General features: G+C 36.9%; 3 protein-coding genes across 3 annotated transcripts; 2 read left to right on the forward strand and 1 right to left on the reverse strand.

Moving 5' to 3' along the window:
• Positions 1 to 228: 228 nt before the first annotated feature.
• Positions 229 to 4080, forward strand: ciao1 (cytosolic iron-sulfur assembly component 1). Its single transcript, XM_055168311.2, has 7 exons — positions 229 to 507; positions 900 to 1048; positions 1281 to 1392; positions 1638 to 1726; positions 2456 to 2651; positions 2732 to 2807; positions 3503 to 4080. The coding sequence occupies exons 1-7, from the start codon at positions 369 to 371 to the stop codon at positions 3735 to 3737; spliced, it is 996 nt and encodes a 331-aa protein (XP_055024286.1). The 5' UTR covers positions 229 to 368; the 3' UTR covers positions 3738 to 4080.
• Positions 4081 to 4231: 151 nt separating this feature from the next.
• ufd1l (ubiquitin recognition factor in ER associated degradation 1) lies at positions 4232 to 7579 on the reverse strand. The gene is made up of 12 exons (XM_055168312.2): positions 7421 to 7579; positions 6853 to 6985; positions 6726 to 6758; positions 6024 to 6145; positions 5799 to 5929; positions 5636 to 5708; positions 5480 to 5548; positions 5292 to 5360; positions 5093 to 5140; positions 4870 to 4958; positions 4702 to 4783; positions 4232 to 4592 (listed from the first exon to the last, which is right to left on the reverse strand). The coding sequence occupies exons 1-12, from the start codon at positions 7421 to 7423 to the stop codon at positions 4518 to 4520; spliced, it is 927 nt and encodes a 308-aa protein (XP_055024287.1). The 5' UTR covers positions 7424 to 7579; the 3' UTR covers positions 4232 to 4517.
• Positions 7580 to 7810: 231 nt separating this feature from the next.
• Positions 7811 to 17040, forward strand: cdc45 (CDC45 cell division cycle 45 homolog (S. cerevisiae)). Its single transcript, XM_055168310.2, has 18 exons — positions 7811 to 7989; positions 8259 to 8318; positions 8625 to 8717; positions 8825 to 8962; positions 9165 to 9323; positions 9401 to 9459; positions 9572 to 9620; positions 10237 to 10298; positions 10388 to 10438; positions 10536 to 10655; positions 11295 to 11426; positions 12901 to 12999; positions 13083 to 13244; positions 13454 to 13592; positions 13921 to 14004; positions 14110 to 14228; positions 14320 to 14396; positions 16523 to 17040. The coding sequence occupies exons 1-18, from the start codon at positions 7939 to 7941 to the stop codon at positions 16585 to 16587; spliced, it is 1719 nt and encodes a 572-aa protein (XP_055024285.1). The 5' UTR covers positions 7811 to 7938; the 3' UTR covers positions 16588 to 17040.
• Positions 17041 to 23430: the final 6390 nt, after the last annotated feature.

Below are 23430 nucleotides of genomic sequence, written 5' to 3' on the forward strand. Positions count from 1 at the left end.
AAAGTTATTTTATAAGTTTAAAAGTTACTTATAATATTATTATTTATTATTTTTTTTATTTATTTTGCATACAATAGGGGCAAAAACAAAAACAGAAAGGTGTCCCTCAAACCCACCCATCCCCAATAATATAAACTTTTTAGTTTTTTTACATTAATTTTATTTTCTTCTTTTTCTCTCGTCGTATTCCTGTGTACTTTAGTTGCGGTCCTGATGGCGGCGCTGTTGACATTTGAATCGTGATCAGTAATCGCTGAAGAAGACAACAGGAAGTTGACAGGATCTGATAAGCACATCGGAGAGAGGAAAGTGGTACAGACAGCGCATTATATGTCAAATAACTATTTATATCACACTGTCATATTGAAATGAAGTCCACATTAGAGCTACTGCACAGGGTGAGTGCGCACCCCGACGCGCGCTGCTGGTATGTCGCGTGGAACCCCACGGGTACGCTCCTGGCGTCGTGTGGGGGGGATCGGGCGATACGAGTATGGGGCAAAGAAGGTAAAATATACCACAACACGTTTAACACATTCACCTTAAGATTAGACTTGTAAATGCAACCATGTTTTAATAAGTAAATGTACTATGGTATTACCAGTTGAACTGGACTTGTTTTAACTTAAAGTGATAATCTCATGGACGTTTTATTTGGACATTTTTTATTTTATGAAATACTTTGGAGTGTCACGTCCATTGCATATAAATATAGCAATAACTTGGTACTATAGTATATAGGTAATGACCACGGTATGTTGCACCCTCACAGAACCAGCTACCACCATAGAGCTTTAATATGTATAACGTTATGCAACAATTAAACTTGTTCAGACTAAACTAACTGAATTAAATTATTTATGTATAAATGTGATGATGTGTAACTGATTGTGTCTCAGGTGACAATTGGGTGTGTAAGTGTGTTCTGGCTGATGGACACCAGCGGACGGTCAGAAAGGTGGCCTGGTCTCCCTGCGGCAAATATCTGGCATCAGCCAGCTTTGATGCAACTACATGCATCTGGAAAAAGACCAATGATGATTTTGAGGTTTGTTATTACATCAACTGCTTCATTTTTGACTACAGACCACTAGCTCGGTGGTAGAGCATTGTATTACCAGAACAAAATGTTGTGGGTTTGTAAACAGGAAACACGCATATTGGTAAAAACGTCTACCTTGTGATGCACTGTAAGCCGATTTGGATAAACACATCTGGCAGATGCATAAATGTAAACTTTCTGTCAATCTGACATGCATGTGGTGTGTGTTTGTTTACAGTCCCTGACAGTGTTGGAAGGCCATGAGAATGAGGTCAAGTGTGTGGCTTGGGCTCCATCTGGAAATTTACTGGCCACCTGCAGCCGAGACAAAAGTGTGTGGATCTGGGAAGGTGCGTATGCTTCGAGCAACTGTAAACCCATTTAACTTTATTTCATCAAACACAAAATAAGATATAATGGTGATTTATTCAGTTACATTTGAATTTATTTAGTTAGTTAATTAGCAAATATAAAGTGCAGTTTACAAAGCCAGGTTTACAAATAGGTCTAAAGAGTTGAGGCTAGGAAAGGTGAATGACATAGACAAGAAGATTTTTGTAATATAGTGTGACCAGCATCTTTTTTTTTCTTTCAGTGGATGAAGAGGACGAGTATGAGTGTGTAAGTGTCGTGAATTCACACACACAGGACGTGAAGCATGTTGTTTGGCACCCGACACAGGAGGTACAAGCTTTATGTGTCTTTATTTATCGATATTTATTACATAAGGTACCTGATGTTCTCATACTGACAACTATTATTAGCTGCATCCCAGTGCGAAGGGCACGGACTTTGAAGGCAAGGACTCGGTCTTTGAAGGACACAGTCTCCGAAGTTCACAAAGCAATTCGAATTTCGAAATGAGACTCTCTAGCTTATGGAGTATTATTTCTGTCTGTTGCATCACCTGCTGTTTTTGGCCACCACACCTGTTAAGTCGGACACACCAAAGTCGCTTCGACCTTTTTAAGACAAATATGAATATAGAAATTTTTGCTTTATTTTGGATAATATGACACATTTTTGTAGATTAAACTACCCCAACAAATGAACCAACCTTAAAAATGTCCAGAAGTACAATGCAACATGCATTAATTATTGTTGCAATTCACAACATCATTTATAATAGTAAAACAGTGACGGGCACATTTTAAGGGGACACGCAGTGATTCTTGGGATAGCCGAGGCGGTGAAGGATCAATTCGTTTTCTTCTTTACAGCATGGGGAAATAAAGATGCATTTTGAGTCTGCATTTTAAGAAGTCATCGACCTTACCAACCTTCAGTCGCGCTGCTGTGATGCAGTCAAAGGCCTTCAAATTGGGATGCAGCTATAAGTCGTCTTTTTTTTTAGCTGCATGTTAAACCATCTTCATAACTTGACAAAATGACTGAAACTCGTTGCTTTTACAGCTTCTTGCTTCGGCCAGTTACGACAACAAGGTGTGTATTTATAAAGAAGAAGATGACGACTGGGTGTGTAGAGCCACATTAGAGGGACACGCGTCAACTGTCTGGAGTCTGGCCTTTGATCCTGAGGGACACAGATTGGCTTCTTGTAGTGATGACCGAACTGTGAAGATCTGGAAGGAATCTACATCTGGAGATGGTAAGCACATTGACTTTTGTCAGGTTTACGATGATGAAGTCCTCTTTTGAAAGTAATCTGTATCGGTGGTAATGTTGCAGGTTCAGTAGATGAGTCCTGGAAGTGTGTTTGTACTTTGTCTGGATTCCATGGGAGAACGGTGTATGATATCGCATGGTAAGAATATACAAATTTCTTTGTGTATGTGCAAACGTGTCTTTAATAGTAGTCGACCAATGCTGAGGCTTAGAGAGCAGACAGCCTGCCCTAAACAATGTTGCTTTAAAGGGCACATATATTTTACATATTATATTGGACATAAATGTGTGTTGGCACAACACAACCACCCTACAATAAAAAAAATCCACCCTCTCCTTTTTTAAACCCCCCCAAAAAAACAAAGCAGTCTTATTAGACATGTTTTGATTCTCTTGTTAATGTGATGTCACACTGATAAATCCCCACCCACAGACACTTTTCTAAATGTGTTCGTTAGCATGTTGTAGGGCTAATGCTGCTAAAGACCCTATCGTACCAGATTGTATTCACATTGTATTCTGAATCAGATCTATTTTAACCAAAAGAGCTCACTATCTGTTGGTAAGAGAGTGGGGAGCTGTAACTCATTTGCATTCAAAGGTACACACGTGAAAACAGCTCTTTATTTGCTCCCTCACAATTTTTGACACGCTATAATAATGATCAGTAAGGTCTTTTGGGCTGAAACTTCACAGACACATTCTGGGCACATATTACATCTTAATAAAAATATAAAAATAGGCATAATATGTGCTCTTTAATTGCCAAATGCAATTGTTTTATCCAACACAAAATCCATTGCTTTGTTTTTTTATGTTTACTCTAATGTTAAGGTGTCGTATGACCGGGGCAATGGCTACAGCATGTGGTGATGATGGAGTCCGTGTGTTTGAAGAAGATCTCACGGCTGACCCCGAGGAGCCCATCTTTCTGCTGTCTGCACACGTGCCCAAAGCTCATAGTCAGGATGTCAACTGTGTGGCCTGGAATCCAAAGGAGGCGGGAATTCTTGCAACCTGCAGCGATGACGGAGATCTTGCTTTCTGGAAGTACAGCGCTGACACATGAGCCGGTCAATGAAGCAGCACTGAATCTTAAAATGCTGTGGCGTAAATCAAAATGGGGAACAACATTTTACTCTTGACTAGAGAAGTCTGCTTTTGGTTTATTTTTTTGTCCGATGAATGACAAGACTGAAAATTTTAAACACATTTTCTGCAACTGTTATGTTAATGTTCCAGTTGTTTGTTTGGGACAGGTTCGGTTGTAATAGCATTGTTAACCGTTTTAATGTTGCTTGCACTTAAAGCTCAAAAAACCTGCTAGACTTATGGATATTATATTTCTTTAACTGAAAACTAAAGAAGAAAAAATTCTTAATAAATATTGTCTTTATTACCATGTCAAAAAACATCATCTGGCAGCTTTAAATTTCTGTAGTGAATTCTTTCACTTTATTAATGAGTGAACCAACTGAAATAAGACTTTAAACAAGTATGTTTTTATTCCAATAACAGCACTTTACATGTACGAATGGCAAAAACTGAAAATGAAAAGTCAGATAAATTGTAGGGTAATCTTTATTTAAAGTATTTGAAGAAATATGCATAGAAATAATAAAGAGAAGGGGTTTGGTCATTTCCTAAGATCTTGAAAACCTTGAAAGAGATGCAATCTGTCAAGCCAGTTGCAAAATAACGTTTATAACACTTTTCTTTTCAAAAATGCCATAAATTTAAGGTCCATATGAAAAGCCAGGTGTTTGTCATCAAACAACAGTCCATCTTGAGTATCTCACTTTTTTTACATGGTAATTCAAAAACATTTTTTAAGTTTAGTGATGTGTGTTCAGGGTTTTCGGCCTTTCTTTCGCAGAGACTGTCCTTCACCAGAAAATGCAATGAAGTTACTGGCAGATTCATCCTGGACACAAAAATACAATTAAAATCAGGAAGATATTTACTATTTTAACTGACTATGTTATAACCCTTGCCACTGAAATGCCAATCATTTCTCTTATCATATGACTTACCATCTCTGTTCTGCGTGGCTGTTGTCTTGAGTTACGAATGAAGGTGAGCTTTCCCATTTTGAAATCATAGTTTGGAATTCCACTGCATGGAGAAAAATTAAAAAAATATGATAAAGGCACAAGCTAAATTGTGGCAAACTGTCATAAAGGTTTAACTAAAGCTGGTACCGTTTGATGTCATTAGGATCAATGGGTGCTGGACTGGGCTCAATGCCTTTTTTCTTTCCGTCTAGACGATTTCCAGAGCCTGTAAACGCCTGTAGAGAGAAATCAGTGGAGACGTTAAGGTATTATTCAAAAGGGTTACGTGTCAAGATAAAATCTAATTTCATAACCACTATAAACGTAAAACAAAATAACATCATCTGATCTGACTATAAGTGTGACGTACTCGGAAGCCCAAGTCCATCTCATAGTTACTGGGATCTGTCTCCTCCTCCTGCAACAGAGTCAGAAAAAATATACCGTACACACATGTACATCATTTCTACATTTATGTAGGAAACAGTAAATCACAAAAAAATACTGGGTTTTTACAAGCAGGATCACATATAATTCGTTAAAAATAAATGGTTATAGTCAAAACATACAGCTGGTTCTTCACGATGCGGCATGTGTCTCTCTGGTTCTTTATAACCAAGGGGAGCATCAAAGTCCACCTGATGGGAACAAAATAGTTGATAATAAGTTACAATAAATGAAAATGGGTTAACAGTAATTATACTGAACAGATGCAACAAGATGGTACGCAAACAGTGTAGAAAAGAAATTGCCCTACGTTCATATCACACTCAATGATGGACACAGCCTTGTCCGGTTTGGTCTCCATGACCCGTAATTCGTAGATCTGAAAAATAATGAGTATAGAATGAGAAGTTATTGAGAAATATAAAAATAAGAAAATTACTACAGTGTGTAAATTTATAACTTTTACTTTTTCATTATAGTTGATCGCGATCACATCTCCTTTGGTCAAACAGGCAAAATTCCTCAATGCATTTTCCAACCTTAAAAAACAAATATCAGAAAAAATCTTAATATGCACATATTCAGATATGAGCCGTTAAGAAATGTTTTTCCCTGTCGTTTTGACTTACACAGCTTTGGGGTTTGTGATATCAAGGAAGTCTGGACTCTGGGGCTGAAATTTGGAGTATGTGGCCACCATGAGATTGACGCTCTCCACTTGGACCAAACCACCCTCCTCCAACAACAAGTTCTGCATCATCTGAGATAAAATCAAACATAATCATTATTCATGTTTAAGAACCCTTAAGATTTTGGTCAATAATCTGGTTATGGTTAATAAATAAGGTTTATACCCAGTGGGGGAGATAACAGATGCCTTCATCTGCCACAAACTCCAGAACTCCACAGTGAGTCATTCTGTCTGAATTCTTGTTGGTGAGTTTGAACAGCATAGGGTATGTGATGTTAAGTCTACCTGAAAATGGACAATTAAAAATACAGGAATATATATCATCACATTTTTCATGTTTTAATTTATAGTTAAGCCAAAAATGAAAAAATCTTTCATCTTTACTTAATGTATAAATGTCTTTCTTTCACTGAATACAAATTAAGATATTTAAAGGGCACCTATATGCAAAATCTACTTTTACAAGGTGTTTGGACATAAATGTGTGTTGGCAGTGTGTGAACCATATGATAAAAATAATCCACCCTCTCCTTTTTTAATCCCCTGTAAACCAGAGAAGTCTCATTAGACATGCTGTTTTGATTCTCCTGTAAATGTGACATCACACTGATAAAGCTCCACCCACAGACTCACTGGTTAATTTTACCCAAAAGCACTGTTTGTTTTATATTAACTAAATAAATCAGGGGCACTATTGACTTATGTAGTATTATGGAAGTCAATGGTGCCCTTGATCTACTTCTTGACTACAAAAAGATTCAAAATATTGTAATTTGTAAACAAAGACATTCATACAGTTTTGTAACAACTTGAGGGTGAGTATTTTCATTTTTAAGTGAGCTTTAATATAACACAGCAGACTTACTGAGCTGGTCCAGAGCAGAAGGAGGCATTATAACTGAAAAGACACAAAATATCTTAAATTAAAGCACTGGCTTTGATCAATAAATAGCTTTTATAGATAAAACCTTCATCTTTAGACCACGACCTACTTTTTCCTCCTTTCTCCACATCTGAGCGGTCATTGGGCCCTGCCAGCATGGACACAGAGTAACAGCGGTACTGTGTGGAGAAACGGTTCTGGAAGACCCGACCCACGTGGGGCTCAAACATGTTGAAGGAGAACTGATGGAGCAATACAATCAGAACACAAAAAACATTTTTTAAATATACATTATTATGTATTTCCAGCTGTTAGATAGACAGGCAGACAGATTTAATATTTAAATAGATTTAGGCAAGACTGTAAGATGAATTAACAACAATAATAATAAATCGCATTTTGTCACTGTTGTGTCATCATTGTGTCCATAAGACAAACAACATCTGCTTTTGTTATTCCTCTCTGTATGTCTATTAAATAGAAGAATCTGATGAATAGACTTATTTAAATTCAACAATATACAAATAAGTAAACAATCCATGGCAATTTCTACCAACAATGACAGTGCAGCTATCTACTCCTCTTAGCTTAGCATTAGACAACCAGTTTAAACATGAACTATAAAAGACATGATGTTAAAACTCAAATATAGCAATAATTTAACATTGATTACACACCATGTTAGTTGTTTATATGCTTGACAGCAGCACCGCGGCAATAATAAAACAACACTGAACAACTCAACAACAGCTTTCCTTTCACTGTGAAGTGGTGCTAGTGCAGGACGTGACGTAAAGACACAACAAACGCTTTAGCCAATCGTGTCTCTCCGTTTTGCGTAGCGTACAGACCTAATCGCAAACAAACGCTTAAATACCTAATAATTATAATTTTTATTATTATCTGTGAGGTAAATTTCCCGTACTTATACGAAAATCTAAAAAACAATTTTAATTTCGTTTATTTATACAGAGGACGACGAGAAGTTCCGCCTCTGCACAAACGCCATTGGACAGCGAGGCTACTTGTCACTGTAACTCGTTATTCTATTGGTTATTTCTACAAGGGCAATTTTGGCGCCACTGATCAAACACGGAAATCTGAGTTTAAAACAACAACTGCTGTATTTTACAGCGAGAGCTCACGGTGTAGTCGTCGTTTTATATGTTTAACGTTTATAAGCTTATATTTTAATATGTTTGTTACAGATATTCGAAAGGAATTTTATGATGTCGTCGTTAATCAGGCGAGTATTGAATGTTTTTTGCTAGTGTGTTGTTGCTGGGAGCGTTTTCGGGCTAAACGATATTATTGTTTTTACCTAAAATGCTAATGCTATGCTATTGTTATTATCAATAAATATCATTTATATGTATGTGCCATGATGCATGTATTACTTTGTAATGTACAACTGATGAACCTGAATTTATTTCGTTTCATTGTAAAGCTTTTATAGGCTTCCGTAATATATATGATTTATATTGACATATTTATTTTGACTTTTTTCACATGTAGAGAGTGGCTCTGCTGGTGTCCGCAGATATTGATGCCCTTTGTGCCTGTAAAATTTTGCAGGTTAGTCTCTAATCTGCATGTACTGTAGATGTATATATGTGTATATAGACTTCCCTTTTAAAGTGCTGAAACATCCAGGTGATGGACTATTGATGATATAATAAATACATAAGATACAATAATTGACTGATACATCAGCTGGTTTCACTAGAAATTGGTTATACGAATGTACATATCATTGGTAATATGTCACCCTGTTTATTAGATATTATTAGCTTTTATTATTAAAATGCTATTATCCATTGGCCATCTTATAATGCCACCTATCAGTTTACCCATTTTTATTTCTCTGTTGGTTCAATCTAGGCTCTATTTCATTGTGATCACGTCCAGTACACACTGATCCCTGTCGCAGGATGGCAGGACCTGGGTACTGCTTTTCTGGAGCATAAAGAGCAGGTACAACAAAAGAATTCACAGTGTTATACAGATGCACTGTATGCATTGCTGTTGCGATTGAACATTAAAATCAAATATTTATATTTGTGTCTTTTTTATGTTTCTAGTATCAGTATTTCGTTCTGATAAACTGTGGGGCAAATGTGGACCTGCTGGAGACGCTTCAGCCTGAAGAAGACACTGTTTTCTTCATCTGTGATACACATAGACCTGTAGATGTAGTCAACGTTTACAATGACACTCAGGTACTAACATGCATTCACACTTTAAAAATGTCGTTTTAATCCAAATAGAAAAAAAATAGAAAATACTGGAGTATATTTCAATCATCCATTTTTTGTTGTTGTTGTCCATATTGGCTTTATTTGTGCTGTGTCCTATTACAAATATGCTGTTGTTGCCGAATGACCTGTAAAATTAAAATACCCTTGCGTTGGTCATCATCAGATTAAGCTTTTGATAAAACAAGATGATGATCTTGGAGTCCCGTCTTATGATGACATCTTCCGCGATGATGAGGACGATGAAGAAGGCGATGGAGAGGATTCTGGAAATGAGAGCGATGGAAGCGCAGAGCCTTCTGGGAAACGGAGGCGTTTTGATGAAGTATGATTTTATTTCACACACATGTTGAGTCACTGAGTTTAATATTTTCTCTTTTTAATGCTTGTTTATTGTTTCAGGGGGCTTTGGAGAGAAGAATTGAGCGTCAGCGAGCCAGGCGTGAATGGGAAGCTCGCAGGTGGTTTATGAACACATTTCATAATTTTCATTCTGTAATAACATGACCAGTATTTTCATGTATTCAGTATTTTGCGTATAATAAATACTAAAGAGTCTCTGTATGTTTGCAGGAGAGAGATTCTGTTTGACTACGAGCAGTATGAGTTTCATGGAACATCAGTAAGTCAAAGTGGACTTGACATATTATTTCCATTATTATATCTCAGTATTTATTTTTTCTTTGGAAAAGCTTATTAAAGGGCATCTGTTATGCCCATTTTTACATGTCACAAGTGTGCCCAGAATGTGTATGTGAAGTTTTAGCTTAAAATGCCCTACAGATAATTTATTATAGAATTTCCAAAATGCCCTTATTTGGGTGAGAGCAAAAACATGCCTGTACCTTTAAATGCAAATGAGCTGCTGCTTCTCACTCCCTTACCATCAGACAGTAAGCACTTTTGCTTAAAAATATATTTGATTTCTGTGAATACAGTCTGAGACAATAGTATCTCACTATTGAGAGACGCGCTGAGGGTGGAAGCTATGGTAATGCAGGACTGTCAGTCAGTGGCTGTGGGTGGGGCTTTATCATTGTGATGTCACATTAACAAGAGAATCAAAACTGTCTAATGAAAAGAAGTGAGTAGATATTTTTGTTGCCAACTACCAACACATTTCTGTCCAAAATTGGATTTTGCATACTAGGTGCCCTTTAAACGCACTCTCGTTTACTATAAAATGAATATAATTGTTTAGTGTCTGTGATGGGTGATGTTTTGTTTTTTCTGTATAGGCAGCACTGCTGATGTTCGAACTGGCCTGGGTCATGTCTAAAGACACCAAAGACATGCTGTGGTGAGCCTCATCCTTTTTTTTAACTCTAATAGTTACAGTAATGACATGTGCGTGTGTTTTAAAATAAGCTTTGACTGTTTGATTGACAGGTGGAGTGTTATTGGTCTGACTGATCAGTGGGTTCATGATAAAATACCACAGTAAGAATCTCATACTTTTCTCAAAATGTATCAGACTTTCCAGTAACATTTAATCCTGTGTGATGTAACACCAGTTGTATGTGTGTTTGTCATGTAGTATGAAGTATGTGACAGATATCGCTACTCTTCAGCGTCATGTGTCCCGTCACAACCACAGAAATGAGGATGAGGAGAACTCGCTCTCCATCGACTGTATGAGGATCTCTTTTGAATACGAGTATCCTTAAAGCGTTGTTGTTGCATGTGTTGTCTGCAGTTGATGGTTGCGTTACAGTTAAAATAACTATAAAAATATGCGACACGTGAAGCTGCATGCGATACATTTTTCATGCAATAATGTGTTTCATTTATAACAAGTTTGTCTGATCAAATAACAACAAGTCTTAAAGAGGATAAAATAAACACAATACATTAGGGCTGCAAGATGTACCGAAGTATCGCAAATGTGCATGCTGCAATATGCATGTCGCGATGGTTTGCAAAAGCTGAATGATTATAATGCAGATAGCAGATTGGTGAGACAAGGAGATTGTTGATTATTTTTTCCCAGAAGGAATGTGAAACCTGTATGTTGCTTAAGCTTTTTTAAAAAATATTGCAATTTAATGTGATTGTAACAAACTTAAAATATTAACTCTATCCTATATCACGTTTTTAGAAAGTTATCACATCACACACTTTTCAGCATCGCCCAATTTATTTTTTATTTGCTTTTATTTCATATAACATGATCCCTTTACTGCACATGTTATGCATACTACATACAGCTTTGTCAAAAAAAAATAGTTTGTACCTACTACAATGTTGTAATACTTGTATTTAGTATGTTTAAGCCTTGACCGGGTCCGTCCGTTAGTCTGAGGTTGGTGTTGTACCAGCACTGGTCTCTGTATGAGAGCATTTGTAACTCTTGTTACACCTCTTGCAACTTTAAACTCTGGTCCATTAATGGTCAAAAGAAACTTCAAGAGTTCCTAGCAGATATGGGGTGAGCACACCAGTCTTCTATTTCCTTAAAAGATATTAGCTCATTTGTTGATGTAAGCAGCTTTCTTGTACTTAAAGTAATGTGGTACATAAGTAGTAGTTCTTTGGTGGTGTCAAGGTGTTAACTCTTTCGCCGCCATTGATGAGTTAACCCGTCAATTAAGAGAAAACGCTTTCCTGCCAATGACGAGTATTTCTAGCTTTCCGCAATACCGCAACTTATAAAACCCAGGAGTATCGCCCTAGGGCAAGCAGGTGTATGTTTTGAGGATTGCTCTGAATCCTCACAAAAAGTGAATTATCTCAGCTTTTTGGTGTTTTTGAAGAAACCTACCCATATTTGAGAGGTGATAAAAAGAGAACTAATATAGAGGGATACTCTAGCCAAATAGAAAAAGTTAATTCATCCTTCACAGAAGTAATCCATACGGCTCCAAGGGGTTAATACAGGTTTTCTGCGGGTAATCGTTGCGATTGTGTAAGAAAAATATCCATATTTGCAAGTGGTTTTTGGATATTTTATCACAAAAAACTTGGGTATTGTAGCTTTAAAGGAATAGTCTACTCATTTTCAATATTGGAGTGTGTTATTGCCTTGACTGAGGGTTGTTGATGCATCCCTCTGTCATCTGTGTGCGTGCATGTGGGCGCTGGAGCGTGCTGCGGCGCTTCGATAGCATTTGGCTTGGCCCCATTCATTCAATGGTGCCATTTGGAGATGGGGTTGGAGGTGACCGGACACATCGGCGTTTTTCCTGTTTGGGACGAGTAGTTGTGCGAGCAAGTTTGGTGGTACAAAATAAAACGTAGCGCTTTTCTAAGCGGATTTAAAAGAGGAACTATATTTTATGGCGTAATAGCACTTTTGGGAGTACTTCGACTCGCCTGAAAAGTCCGCTCCCCTTCTCACTCTCATAATGGGAGAGGGAGGGTGTTACTGCGGCGAGTCGAAGTACTCCCAAAAGTGCTATTACGCCATAAAATATAGTTCCTCTTTTAAATCCGCTTAGAAAAGCGCTACGTTTTATTTTGTACCACCAAACTTGCTCGTATAACTACTCGTCTTAAATAGGAAAAACGTTGATGTGTTTGGTCACTTCTAACTTTATCTCTAAATGGTACCATTGAATGAATGGGGCTAAGCTAAATGCTATCGAAGCGTCGCAGCGTGCTCCAGCTCTTACGTGCACGCACACAGATGATAGAGGGATGTATCAACAATTCTTAGTTAAGGTAATAACATATTTTAATATTGAAAATGAGTAGACTATTCCTTTAACAAAATAAATTAATAAAGGCACTGTTGAAATATAGATGTGCGTTAAGCAATTGTCTACTAAAAATGTATAATTCATTAATTGTATATAACTATTCATTACTGTATCTATTCAATTGTTTTACTAAAGCTATTTTGCAGTGTCATTCATCTGATCAGGCTTAAATGATCAGATTTTTAATAAATGTTTCTCTTCCAGTCTTCCACTTAAACAAGTGCGACAAAAGTTTAACTCCATGGACATGACGATCAAAGAGAACCTGCGTGAGGTCATCGAGGAATCGGCCAATAAGTTTGGGTAAGAGAGAGTCACGTAAACATTTCATTTATTTTTTTATTTATTTTTTTTACAAATGTGTTAAATCATTTATTTATCTTCAGCATGAAAGACATTCGTGTCCAGACATTCGGCGTTCACTTTGGCTTTAAGAATCGCTTCCTGGCCAGTGATGTGGTTCACGCTGCTGGCGCCCTTCTGGAGAACGTGGAGAAGGACGAAACATCAACTGACAACTTCATCAAAGCTCTCGACTGCCTGTCCAGGTATGATACGAGTCTACTAGGCTCACGCTCATGGAGAATCAGAAAACTAGCGTTTTTTTTTTTTGTATAGGTGGGGATCGAACCTACAAGTATGACTTGCATTGCTAACTCAACGATCTGTTAAATGAGCTACAGGAGCACTGACAGAATTTGCATTGTAACTCTTTAGCATTTTAAATTTAGGATTGTACCCTTTTCCTGATCTGTAGAAGTAACCTGGAACGGCTACATCAAGGCATTGATCTGGCCAAGAAGAAGTTAAAGGCAATTCAGCAGACCGTTGCGAGCTGTATCTGCACAAACCTCATATTGTCACAGGGACCCTTCCTCTACTGTCACCTAATGGAGGTCTGAATTTAAAATCTGTATAGCTTACATGATCGTACGATTGCACTGACTATATACAGCACATGAATTTTAAAGATGAACACAAGTCTTTATATTTGGAGAAACAACTCAACACAGACTCCAAAAATGGACAAAGAAACCATCATTGAATTCCAATAAATCGTGCTAAAGTCTAATCAAAGCCAAACAGTAACCACAATTTGAATCACTATTCATTAATCATCCTCTAAAGCTTGCATTGTTGGTATATCAACCCCAAATATGCTCAGCACTAATAACCAAATCCAATATGATGCTCTGAAGATTTGTGTTTTATTTCTCTCTTCAGGGAACGCCGGACGTAAAGTTGTTTTCCAAACCTATGGCTTTAACGCTGCTCTGTAAATATCTGCTTAAAGCTTTTGTCTGCTCTGTAAGTACATAAGTTATTGACAAAATATGTTCATTTAAATATTTCTTGAAGTTGCATTATGACGATAAATATAATGTGAGGGTTTGTTGCGTTTGTTTTTTGTAGACGAGGAATAAACGCTGTAAGATCTTGCCGTTGATTATGGCTGCACCACTGGATGTGGAGAAGGGCACCCTGATCGTCCTGGGAATCCCACCGGAGTCAGAGACGTCCGACAAGAAAAAGTGATTGGAGTTTTTTATGCGCTGACCTCTTTACTACTGTAATGAATGATAAATCTTCAGTCTGTGTTTACATGAGCGTTTTTGTCTCTAGTTTCTTCGGTAGGGCTTTTGAGAAGGCCGCTGAGAGCACCAGCTCCAGAACTCTACATGATCATTTCGACACATCCAGTAAGTTACTGCACATATACAGTCATGGGTGATAATTTCAAACAGACCACTAGGTGGCAGAAGTGCAGTCATCTGTCTGCTGTCCATGAGCTTGCATTTTATTAACAATGATTCAAGATCACATAAGTAGTGCTCAATTACAGCACGATTATTTTGGTAAAAGTCATAATCACGATTATATTACACGATAACTCTGTGCCTTTTATTTGACTTTTTTATCTAGCAAGTGTTACAATTGGATACACGTGTAAAAGCAGTGCCTTACAAACACATGCCATTTATATTTTAATCGCACATTAATTGTTTTATCTAGATTATCTTGTTTTTGTAATTGTTTGAATCAAACATTGAATTTGAAAATCAAAAATGATTAAAATGATTTCAAACTTTATGATGACAACTTGGTACCCCCAAATATTATGAACCTTATGCAAGGGACCTCCAACTTAAAATGTATATCCGTTTATATATATTTTTTTGTATAAAAACATTTAAAAACTGTTCGATAAATAGTCGTTTTGATATTATAAAAACAGCATATTTCGCAATATTTTTTTTTTTAATTTTGCTTTGTAATTTTTCATTGAAATTTTCTGGGGACCCCTGAGTTCCTTCTGGGTATCCTTGGACCCTTTTGAAAACCCCTGATATAAGGGACCAACATTAGTAAATAGTAAATGACAAATAAAAAAATATTTAAGGAGGATAAGTATAATTTTAAATTACAAGACTTTGTTTCTTTTTCCAGATGTTTATGATCTTTAAATTTATTGTGTTTTTTATATTTATACAAATTCCATGTTTTGTTTTTTCAATTACTATGAACTCATAGACTGTTAGTGTTTTGGCATTTATAAAAACTAGGGCGATTAACGCAACGCACAATTTCTGTTTAACCCTTGGTCCAGCCCATAGTTGGATATATTAGGACGCAGCCTTACATAGTAAATGTGACCCGTGCTGTCTAAATGAGTTGGAGGGTTTCATAAAAATAAGTACATTAAACTGTTGCAATGCTCTAAAGGTTATTAAACATCTAAAATGATGTTTATTTGTACGTTTTCTGAGTTGTGTACCGTCCTACAGTAAATGCTTAATCCACTGCAAAGATGCGTCTCCATCCACTTGCGCGTATTTTGTCTCAATGTCAATCAAACAATAAAAGAAATAAAAGTTTAACATGCACACATTGATATTGTTTTTGCTTTGAGTGTGCCAAATCTATTAGTTTTAACAGTGATTTTAAGGTATGGATGTGGTATTTTTTGGTATTTGTGTCAGATTCCAACAAATCATGCATTGTTTTGAAGGGTTTTTTTTTTAATAGAGAATGTCAAAATATAAAGAACTCATTTTTGAAAATTTGTTCATTCTGACTCAATTTGCACGGGTCGCAAATGATGCAGCAGCAAACATAAATGGAGAAAGAAAAGGGTCTTCTGAAAGGAAAATTCAAATACAAAACAGTCATATACAAAACATCTAATAGTTTTAGATGGAGTTTAGCAAATTACACACTAGTCCTGTTAATTGTCATGCTATCCAACTATCCATAATGTTGCTTTATCCAGTGTTTATAAAAGTATGTCTTTATATAATTGTGATGTTTTATTTTATTATACAGGTTTGGTTTAAGTAAACACAGTGAACAGTTTAAAATGATCCGATCCGTGGGAATCTGGAGAGTTTTTTCGTGGTTTCTGTCAGATTGGTGGCAAATACCTTTAGCGCTGACAGACCCCAAAACACACCGTCACGTAAATGTAGTATGCGCAAAAAGCACGGACACATGCAACGATATAAAGCCGAATGCCTTCGTTCACTACGTACAGTACAATCAGGATATACTGTATATATTTGACTGAGCCAATAGGGTTCCTTGCCATATATATATATATATATATATATATATATATATATATATATATATATATATATATATATATATATATCACCATCTAAATGGTGTTGCTTTTTTACTAAAACGTAAAAAATTTATGTATGTACGTATTTTGATATAGCAGTAAACTTGTTTTTACACATACACCCAGATATGGTAGATATCCATATGCCATGAGTCAATTGCTTTTAAATGTCTCTTGCTCTCTCTCACTCTTTCTTTGCAGTTATTGAGCTAAAGATGGAGGACAGGGGAAAGTTTCTGGATGCTCTCATCACCCTGCTGTCATAAAGACCCCATTCCATACTGGGAATGATCATTAAACTGCCCACAGAAACTTGGTGTCTGTGTGTATGTAGGAGCTATCTTCATCTGATTCAAGTACTTCAAGAGAAATTCATGCCCACTCACACATGCTCTGGGTTTTTAAATGGAATTTTACACCTCTTGTGTAAACGTGACATTTGACATGTTTTAGCCAGTTTGGTGCCAAATACCTTCCGAGAAGATCGTTTTTATACCATCTGGAGACCTTCCTGAAGACATCAACATCAACTCGGACCAGCTGGTGCTTTGGTCATGTGCTCCCCTTCCAGTTAATTTGAGACTAAAACTGTGTTTGTGTGTCTGTACAGGCTTGATTTTACTGTGTTGTGTGGTTTAATAGTGTTTTGCGTCCTGTAATGTAGTTTGTTTTTGTGTGTGTGATGTATATGCGAATTTAAATAAATGCTTTTTATTATCTTTTGAATGTTTTATTTAACTGGGAATTTGAAAGCCAGCAAACGTTAAAAATGGAGCATTTGAGTTTTAAGGTCAACGTGAACATTCACAATCTAACTGTACCTTTCATTACCACCTACTTTACAGGGTTACCACAGGTCCTTGAAAGTTTGTGAATCTGGGGGGAAAAGTTTAAGGCTCTGGGAAGTTTTTGAAAAAATACATACAACGATACATGTAATTGAAAGTGCTTGAATCTGTTTTATGCAAGAAGTTTTCTGGATAAAAAAAATCCATATTCCCTGTGTAGTGTAGAATAATATCATAAACATTCTAGACTTTTTAAGCACACGTATAGATATAAGCATGCTTATATCTTCTGTATGCGAATGTTGATTCATACCAAAATGCTTTTTTGCATAGTTGTGTTTGACACATGAAAACGTCTCGGGTTACGTATGTAACTGTTGTTCCCTGAGAAGGGAACGTGACGCTGCGTCTTGCTTGCCATACTTTCTGCGTCCCTGTCACGCTGTCTTTGGCAATATTTCAGATAGCGATATACTTCCTGGCTTTCGTGTCACCTTGTCTTTGTCGTTAAGCCTCACCATTGGTTGAATTTGATAGACACTTCAGACGCACTTACCCCTGGAGGCGTCCCCAAAGTGTCACCTTAGCGACGCAGTGCGAGTTCCCTCAAAAGGGAACTGTAACAATGTATCTTATAAGGTAACACAATGTAACCTTGCTCTCACTTGAAATGTTTTTGAAAGGTCCTTGAATTTAAAGTTAACTAAGGTGTGGGAACCCTGTATGGAAATTTAGTCAGGACTTTATTTCAGCGTTGAGAATTGATTGTTGAGAAGAGATCTTAAATGAGATGACAGGTGGTTGAAGGGAAGAGATTTGAACATAAGAACAGTCATTAACAAAGGAGAGTTGTTTTAGGTGTGTTGGTTACTACATTTTAAATTTATATGCACTATATGACCATACATACGTTAGCAAATCAAATCCATTTAGATTTCATGTCCCAGCAAGCAATTTTGCATTTAAAAGTTGTCTAATAGACATCTAAACTCTTTTCTATGCTAAAATAAGGTAAAATTTGCACTGTCAGTAAACATTAAATATACGTCCATTATGGCCCAAAAATAACCAAACACCTTGTAATCGCTGTTGACGTAAGTTATTTTGGCAAAAATGACATGTAACCACATTTAAGTTTATTTTGACTTCAAGCGGGTTACCTGTATAAAGACTGTAGACCTCATATATCAGGTTTATAGTTCACTTGGTGTTTTGTTGCTTGCAAGTGATTGATTATGATTACAAACATGTCTTTTTCACACTTATATTTTTTGGCCATTTTTGGTATATTTTGATTTTATTTTTAAAGGGGCAGTGTGTAATTTTGAGAAGGATATCTTGACAGAAATGCAAAATAACTTACAAAACTAAATTATCAGTGGTCATTATGAACCATTATGTGTTTATTACCTTAAAATGAGACATTTTTATCTACATACATCAAGGGTCCCCTTACTTGGAAGTCACCATTTTGTGCCGCAATGTTTCTACAGAAGCCCTTAACGGACAAACTTTTTTTACTAAGTTGTCTCCGACGATGACATGTTTGTCTGGTTGTGCAACAGTAGCTTCTCTGTGTGTTTAACCTAACCCTGTATGTTTCAAAAGCGAGGGGTGAGCAGTGGACTGAGCCGTTGGTTGCAATTCACAACCTCACCACAAGATGCCGCTAAAATTTACACACTGCACCTTTAAAGGGGTCATGGCACAAAAAATTTTTAAGAGGTCAAGTAAATATTTGGGGTCCCCAGAGCACATGTGTGAAGTTTTAGCTCAAAATACCACATAGATAATTTATTATAGCATGTTAAAATTGCCACTTTGTGTGCAAAGATGTGCGGTTTTGGGCGTGTCCTTTGAAATGCAAATGAGCTGATGAAATTCAAACACTGATCACAATGATGGTTGTTTGTTGCAATTAAAACTTAATTGTGCTTTTTTCTGCACTAAATGGCAGTGCTGTGGTTGGATAGTGCAGATTAAGGGGTGATATTATTATAATAAGAGCTCCTTATAAGGAGAGCCAAATTTCAACAACCTACTTTTTCATGTGCTTGTAGAGAATGGTTTACCAAAACTAAGTTACTGGGTTGATCTTTTTCACATTTTCTAGGTTGATAGAAGCACTGGGGACCCAATCATAGCACTTAAACAAAACAAAAACAAAAAAGTCAGATTTTCATGCCATGGCCCCTTTAAATAAATATATTTAAAAGCATATATATTTACCGCATTGAAAGAAAAACTTTGTTACAATCCTGTAAAAGTTTGAAAAGATTAAAATTAAATATATTTTCAACTGCAATTTTTTTTATACATACTTATGCATTTTATACAAACTTATATATTTTGGCCAGGAAAATATATATTTTTTGCTATATGGGTTGTAAAATTAGAATTAAATTTTTTATTCTAAAATATATCAATTATATATATTTTCTAATTCAAAAATATATTTAATTAAGCTTTACTTTTTACAAAATGTATTTATCATATTTTTGGCAAAAAGAAAAGTATTTTTTAACCGTATGGGTAAACCTTGTAATGCACTTTAAATTGCTTTAGATTTAAGCATCTGTTGAATGCATCAATTGTAAATAAAAACAAACTTTTTGTTTGATTCTTTTAGTGTTGTACAGATGAACATCAAATGTTTGGAATGATGCTGAGTAAACTAATGCACAATTCTTATTTACCGGGTAAACTATTTCTTTCCTACTATACTATTCCTATTTTTTCCTTGACAGCACAGGAATGTAGACGAGCTCTCTTCTCTAATGACCGGGTGGATTTGTTTATGTATGGTACAGTAGGTTATTATCAAATCCTGAGTCTGCTGTTTATCTTTCTGCCTTCTCTCCTCTGTGTTTCTCACGTCTCTGTCATCTCCGTAAACGTGCACGACGACATTTGCAAAACCCAAGTTGCTTTAAAGATCTCGCTGCACAGAATGTGTACAGAGTAACAGCAGTAGTTGGGGGATTGTTGACATACTACTAAAGCATTGCTAGGTGGTTGCTAGGTAAAGGCTTATTGGCTTAAGAGAGTCAAGAAATGATCCCCAGTAAAATCTGGGGGATTTCTTGTTCACTTGCTTCATTGTCTACCAGGCAAATCATTGAGTATAAGCAATAATAACAGAGATGACCACGCCCCAGCAAACACTGTTAATAACACCGGACTTGTTATTCTTTCCTCTGAGCTGCTCTGCTGGTATGTAATGGATGGGTTAGTTGATCATCCGCTATGCTCTAGTTAGCTGATGTTTAATATAGGATACATCGCTGTTGTGACGTTAAGACATTAGAGGAGAACGATACAAACAACATCTGTTTATCACCAGCAAATCTAACAGCAAAGCTCTTTGACCATTATTATATGGCCTGTAGCTTTGGGTTTGTTTTTTGTTTCATTTTGCCCTTCAATGCTTTGATCCCATGAGGATTAGCAGCTCATGGATAACCAGGAACAATAGAGCATCTCTGTGTGGCCATATCACACTGGGTGTGGGTGTACGTGCGTGTGTGTGTGTGTGTGTGTGTGTGTGTATGGTTGACTGTTTTTTACATGAAATCACCCAAGAACATTCTGTGAAAATATAATCATGATATATTTAATATTCTCTACTGGAAAAAAACAGCTAAAACCAGTTTAAGATGGATTGCTGGTTTAAGGTGGTCCTCCCAGCCTGGCAAAGTGCCTGGTACCTGGTGCGTCAGCTAGGGCTGGCTGCATAAACATTGCTAGTAAGTTAAGACTGTGTCTTAAGTACTATTCTAACCAACTAGCTATTAGTTAGGGCTAATCATATTGATGATTAACTTGTAAGACTAGTCTAAACTGTTTATGCAACTGGCCCCTGGTCTTCTTCACCAGCTAAGTCCAGCTTGACCGAAACACATCTAGACCAGCTTGCTCCACCAGCTAAACCAGTTTAAACCAGGCAGGGAGACTAGTTTATGCTGGTTATAGTTGTTTTTTAAATAGGGTTGACTGAGTAAGGTCATGTCAGAGATTGAAATCAAACTTTGATGCTTCAAATCTCATCATTAGATTACGAGATTTTATCCTGGATTTCACAGACAGCATTACATTTAGGTTTAACCACCAGATCATTTAAAGGAAAACACCACTGATTTCCATTTGTTCTACTATGTTACCTCAACTTAGAGGAATTAATACATCCCTATCATTTTTTAATGCGTGCACTTAATCTTTGTACAGCACGTCGTGAATGTGTTAGCATTTAGCCATTTAGCATATAGCCCTATTTATTCCTTAGGATCCAAACAGGGATGAATTTAGAAGCCAACAAACACTTCCATGTTTTCCCTTAAATACCGTCACATGAGTAGTTACACGAGTATGTTGGCACAAAATAAAACATGGCGATTTTTAAGTGGATAAAACCATGCGCCCGAGGTCGAAGTGCTGCAAACGAAGTGCTCTTCCGCCATACAATATAGTTCTCCTTTTTTTATCCCCTTAAAAAAATCGCCACATTTTATTTTATGCCACCATACTTACTCACTAACTACTTATGTAACAGTCTTAAAATAGGGAAAACATGGAAGTGTTTGGTGGCTTCTACATTCATCCCTGTTTGGATCCTAAGGAATGAATGGAGCTAGGCTAAATGCTAACACATTCACAACGCGCTGTACAAAGATTAAAGGGAAACCAGGCAAGTCTGCGTAATATTTCTCTACGAGCTCCCCCTAGAGTCTGAAAGTAAATGCTTTCAAACACACTGTCATAAAAACGAACTGTTGTCCCTCCCCCCTCGGAACCAAGTTTATCAGCTTTTTCCAATCCAGTTAGGTTTCCCTTCCGTCAAGGGTTTTCGATGCTTCTTCTCCGGCTCTGCCATTTGCAACAATCGCTAGCCGTGTTTAGCTCGCCTGCCTCTGTGTTGTTTGCTGTAAAGTGATACTGCTTCTCGCGATATCTGAGACTTTGCGAGACTGAAGGACACCGGGTCGGATACAGCGAAGTTGCAAGTGGGGTATTCTAGACGGTAGGGGCGGGCGAGAGAGACTTCATTCGTCCGGTAATGAGTCATTTCACCATATACCGACTTATGAAGATGATTTATTAACATAAAATGCTGCCTTGTGTCCCTTTAAGTGCATGCGTTGAAAAAAGATATATGTTAATTTGTCTAAGTTGAGGTAAGAACATAGCAAAATATTGAAAAAAGGTGGCATTTCCCTTTAAAATCTGCAAGTTTATTATGTGTTAATAATGTAAATTATGGTTTCTTATCAAGTAACCTCTCCCCATGAAATCACTTTTATGGCTTTAATTCCACATCTGTTAGCTCTGAGGTCATATATGTGTGCAATTTAAAAAATGGGGGGCAAACCTATGTTTTACTTTTTTTTCTATAGCAAATGTGTCAACAGCTGGTCACCATTGTTGGCTATCTTGTGCTGTATTACCACAAGTGTATGAGTGAACAAACTGCTGAATACACAAGAAAAGATGGACAACCCTGTTGAAAAAAACAGCATCAAACCAGCATAGGAATTAGGCTGGTCTATGCTGGTTTGATGCTGGTTTAGCTGGTGGTCTATTTTAGTCTAGGACTAGTCTAATCCCTGTCCGGGAAACCGCCCTTAAGAGAATAACGTTCTTTTGGTTGTAATGAAAAGCTGAATGTCTTGAGCTCCGTTAAAGCAGAATAAGGCCGTCCCATATAGCCGTGCCGGTTTCTTAAGCTGCCTTCCCGGCAGGAGGTTAAATCCACGTCCACTCTGATTTACTTTTAACCTGCAGACATTCCATATTTCATTAAGAACATTCCAGAATCATTCTCAGACATTCCTGAACCTGCAGGGTTCAGTCAAGGATGCCAATCAAAGTCTGAACGAAAAGAATCGCATACGATCTTGAAGATCTCAATTGTTTCACAACAATGAGATGAAATGAAAAACAAATATAAAGTTTTGCTTAAGTCTTCTGATCAGGGGTGGGGTCTAGAAAACATCAAAAGAAAAAAAATAGACGAAGCAAAATTATTACTTTGTAACGGCTTGTGACTGCTCGTCCGAGGGGCGCAAATTTAAAATAAGTGTTCAGAGTGTCATGTGTGTTGCTTGGGTTTTCAAAATATGTCATGTGAACCATGTGCATCACGTGTTTTGTCAAAATAAGTGCCTGCTGCACACTCGTCAAAACGGTTTATGATAAAAGAGACGCAAACGTTCACAAAATACACGCAAGATACTCCCTTAAACTCTGATTACACATGAGATTATGCGAGTATCTGGCAAACGCGAGCGTCTCTTTTATCATAAACCCTTTAGACGCGTCTGCAGC

This window comes from Misgurnus anguillicaudatus, chromosome 5 (assembly GCF_027580225.2).
Source record: "Misgurnus anguillicaudatus chromosome 5, ASM2758022v2, whole genome shotgun sequence".
In the NCBI taxonomy this organism is placed as follows: Eukaryota; Metazoa; Chordata; class Actinopteri; order Cypriniformes; family Cobitidae; genus Misgurnus; species Misgurnus anguillicaudatus.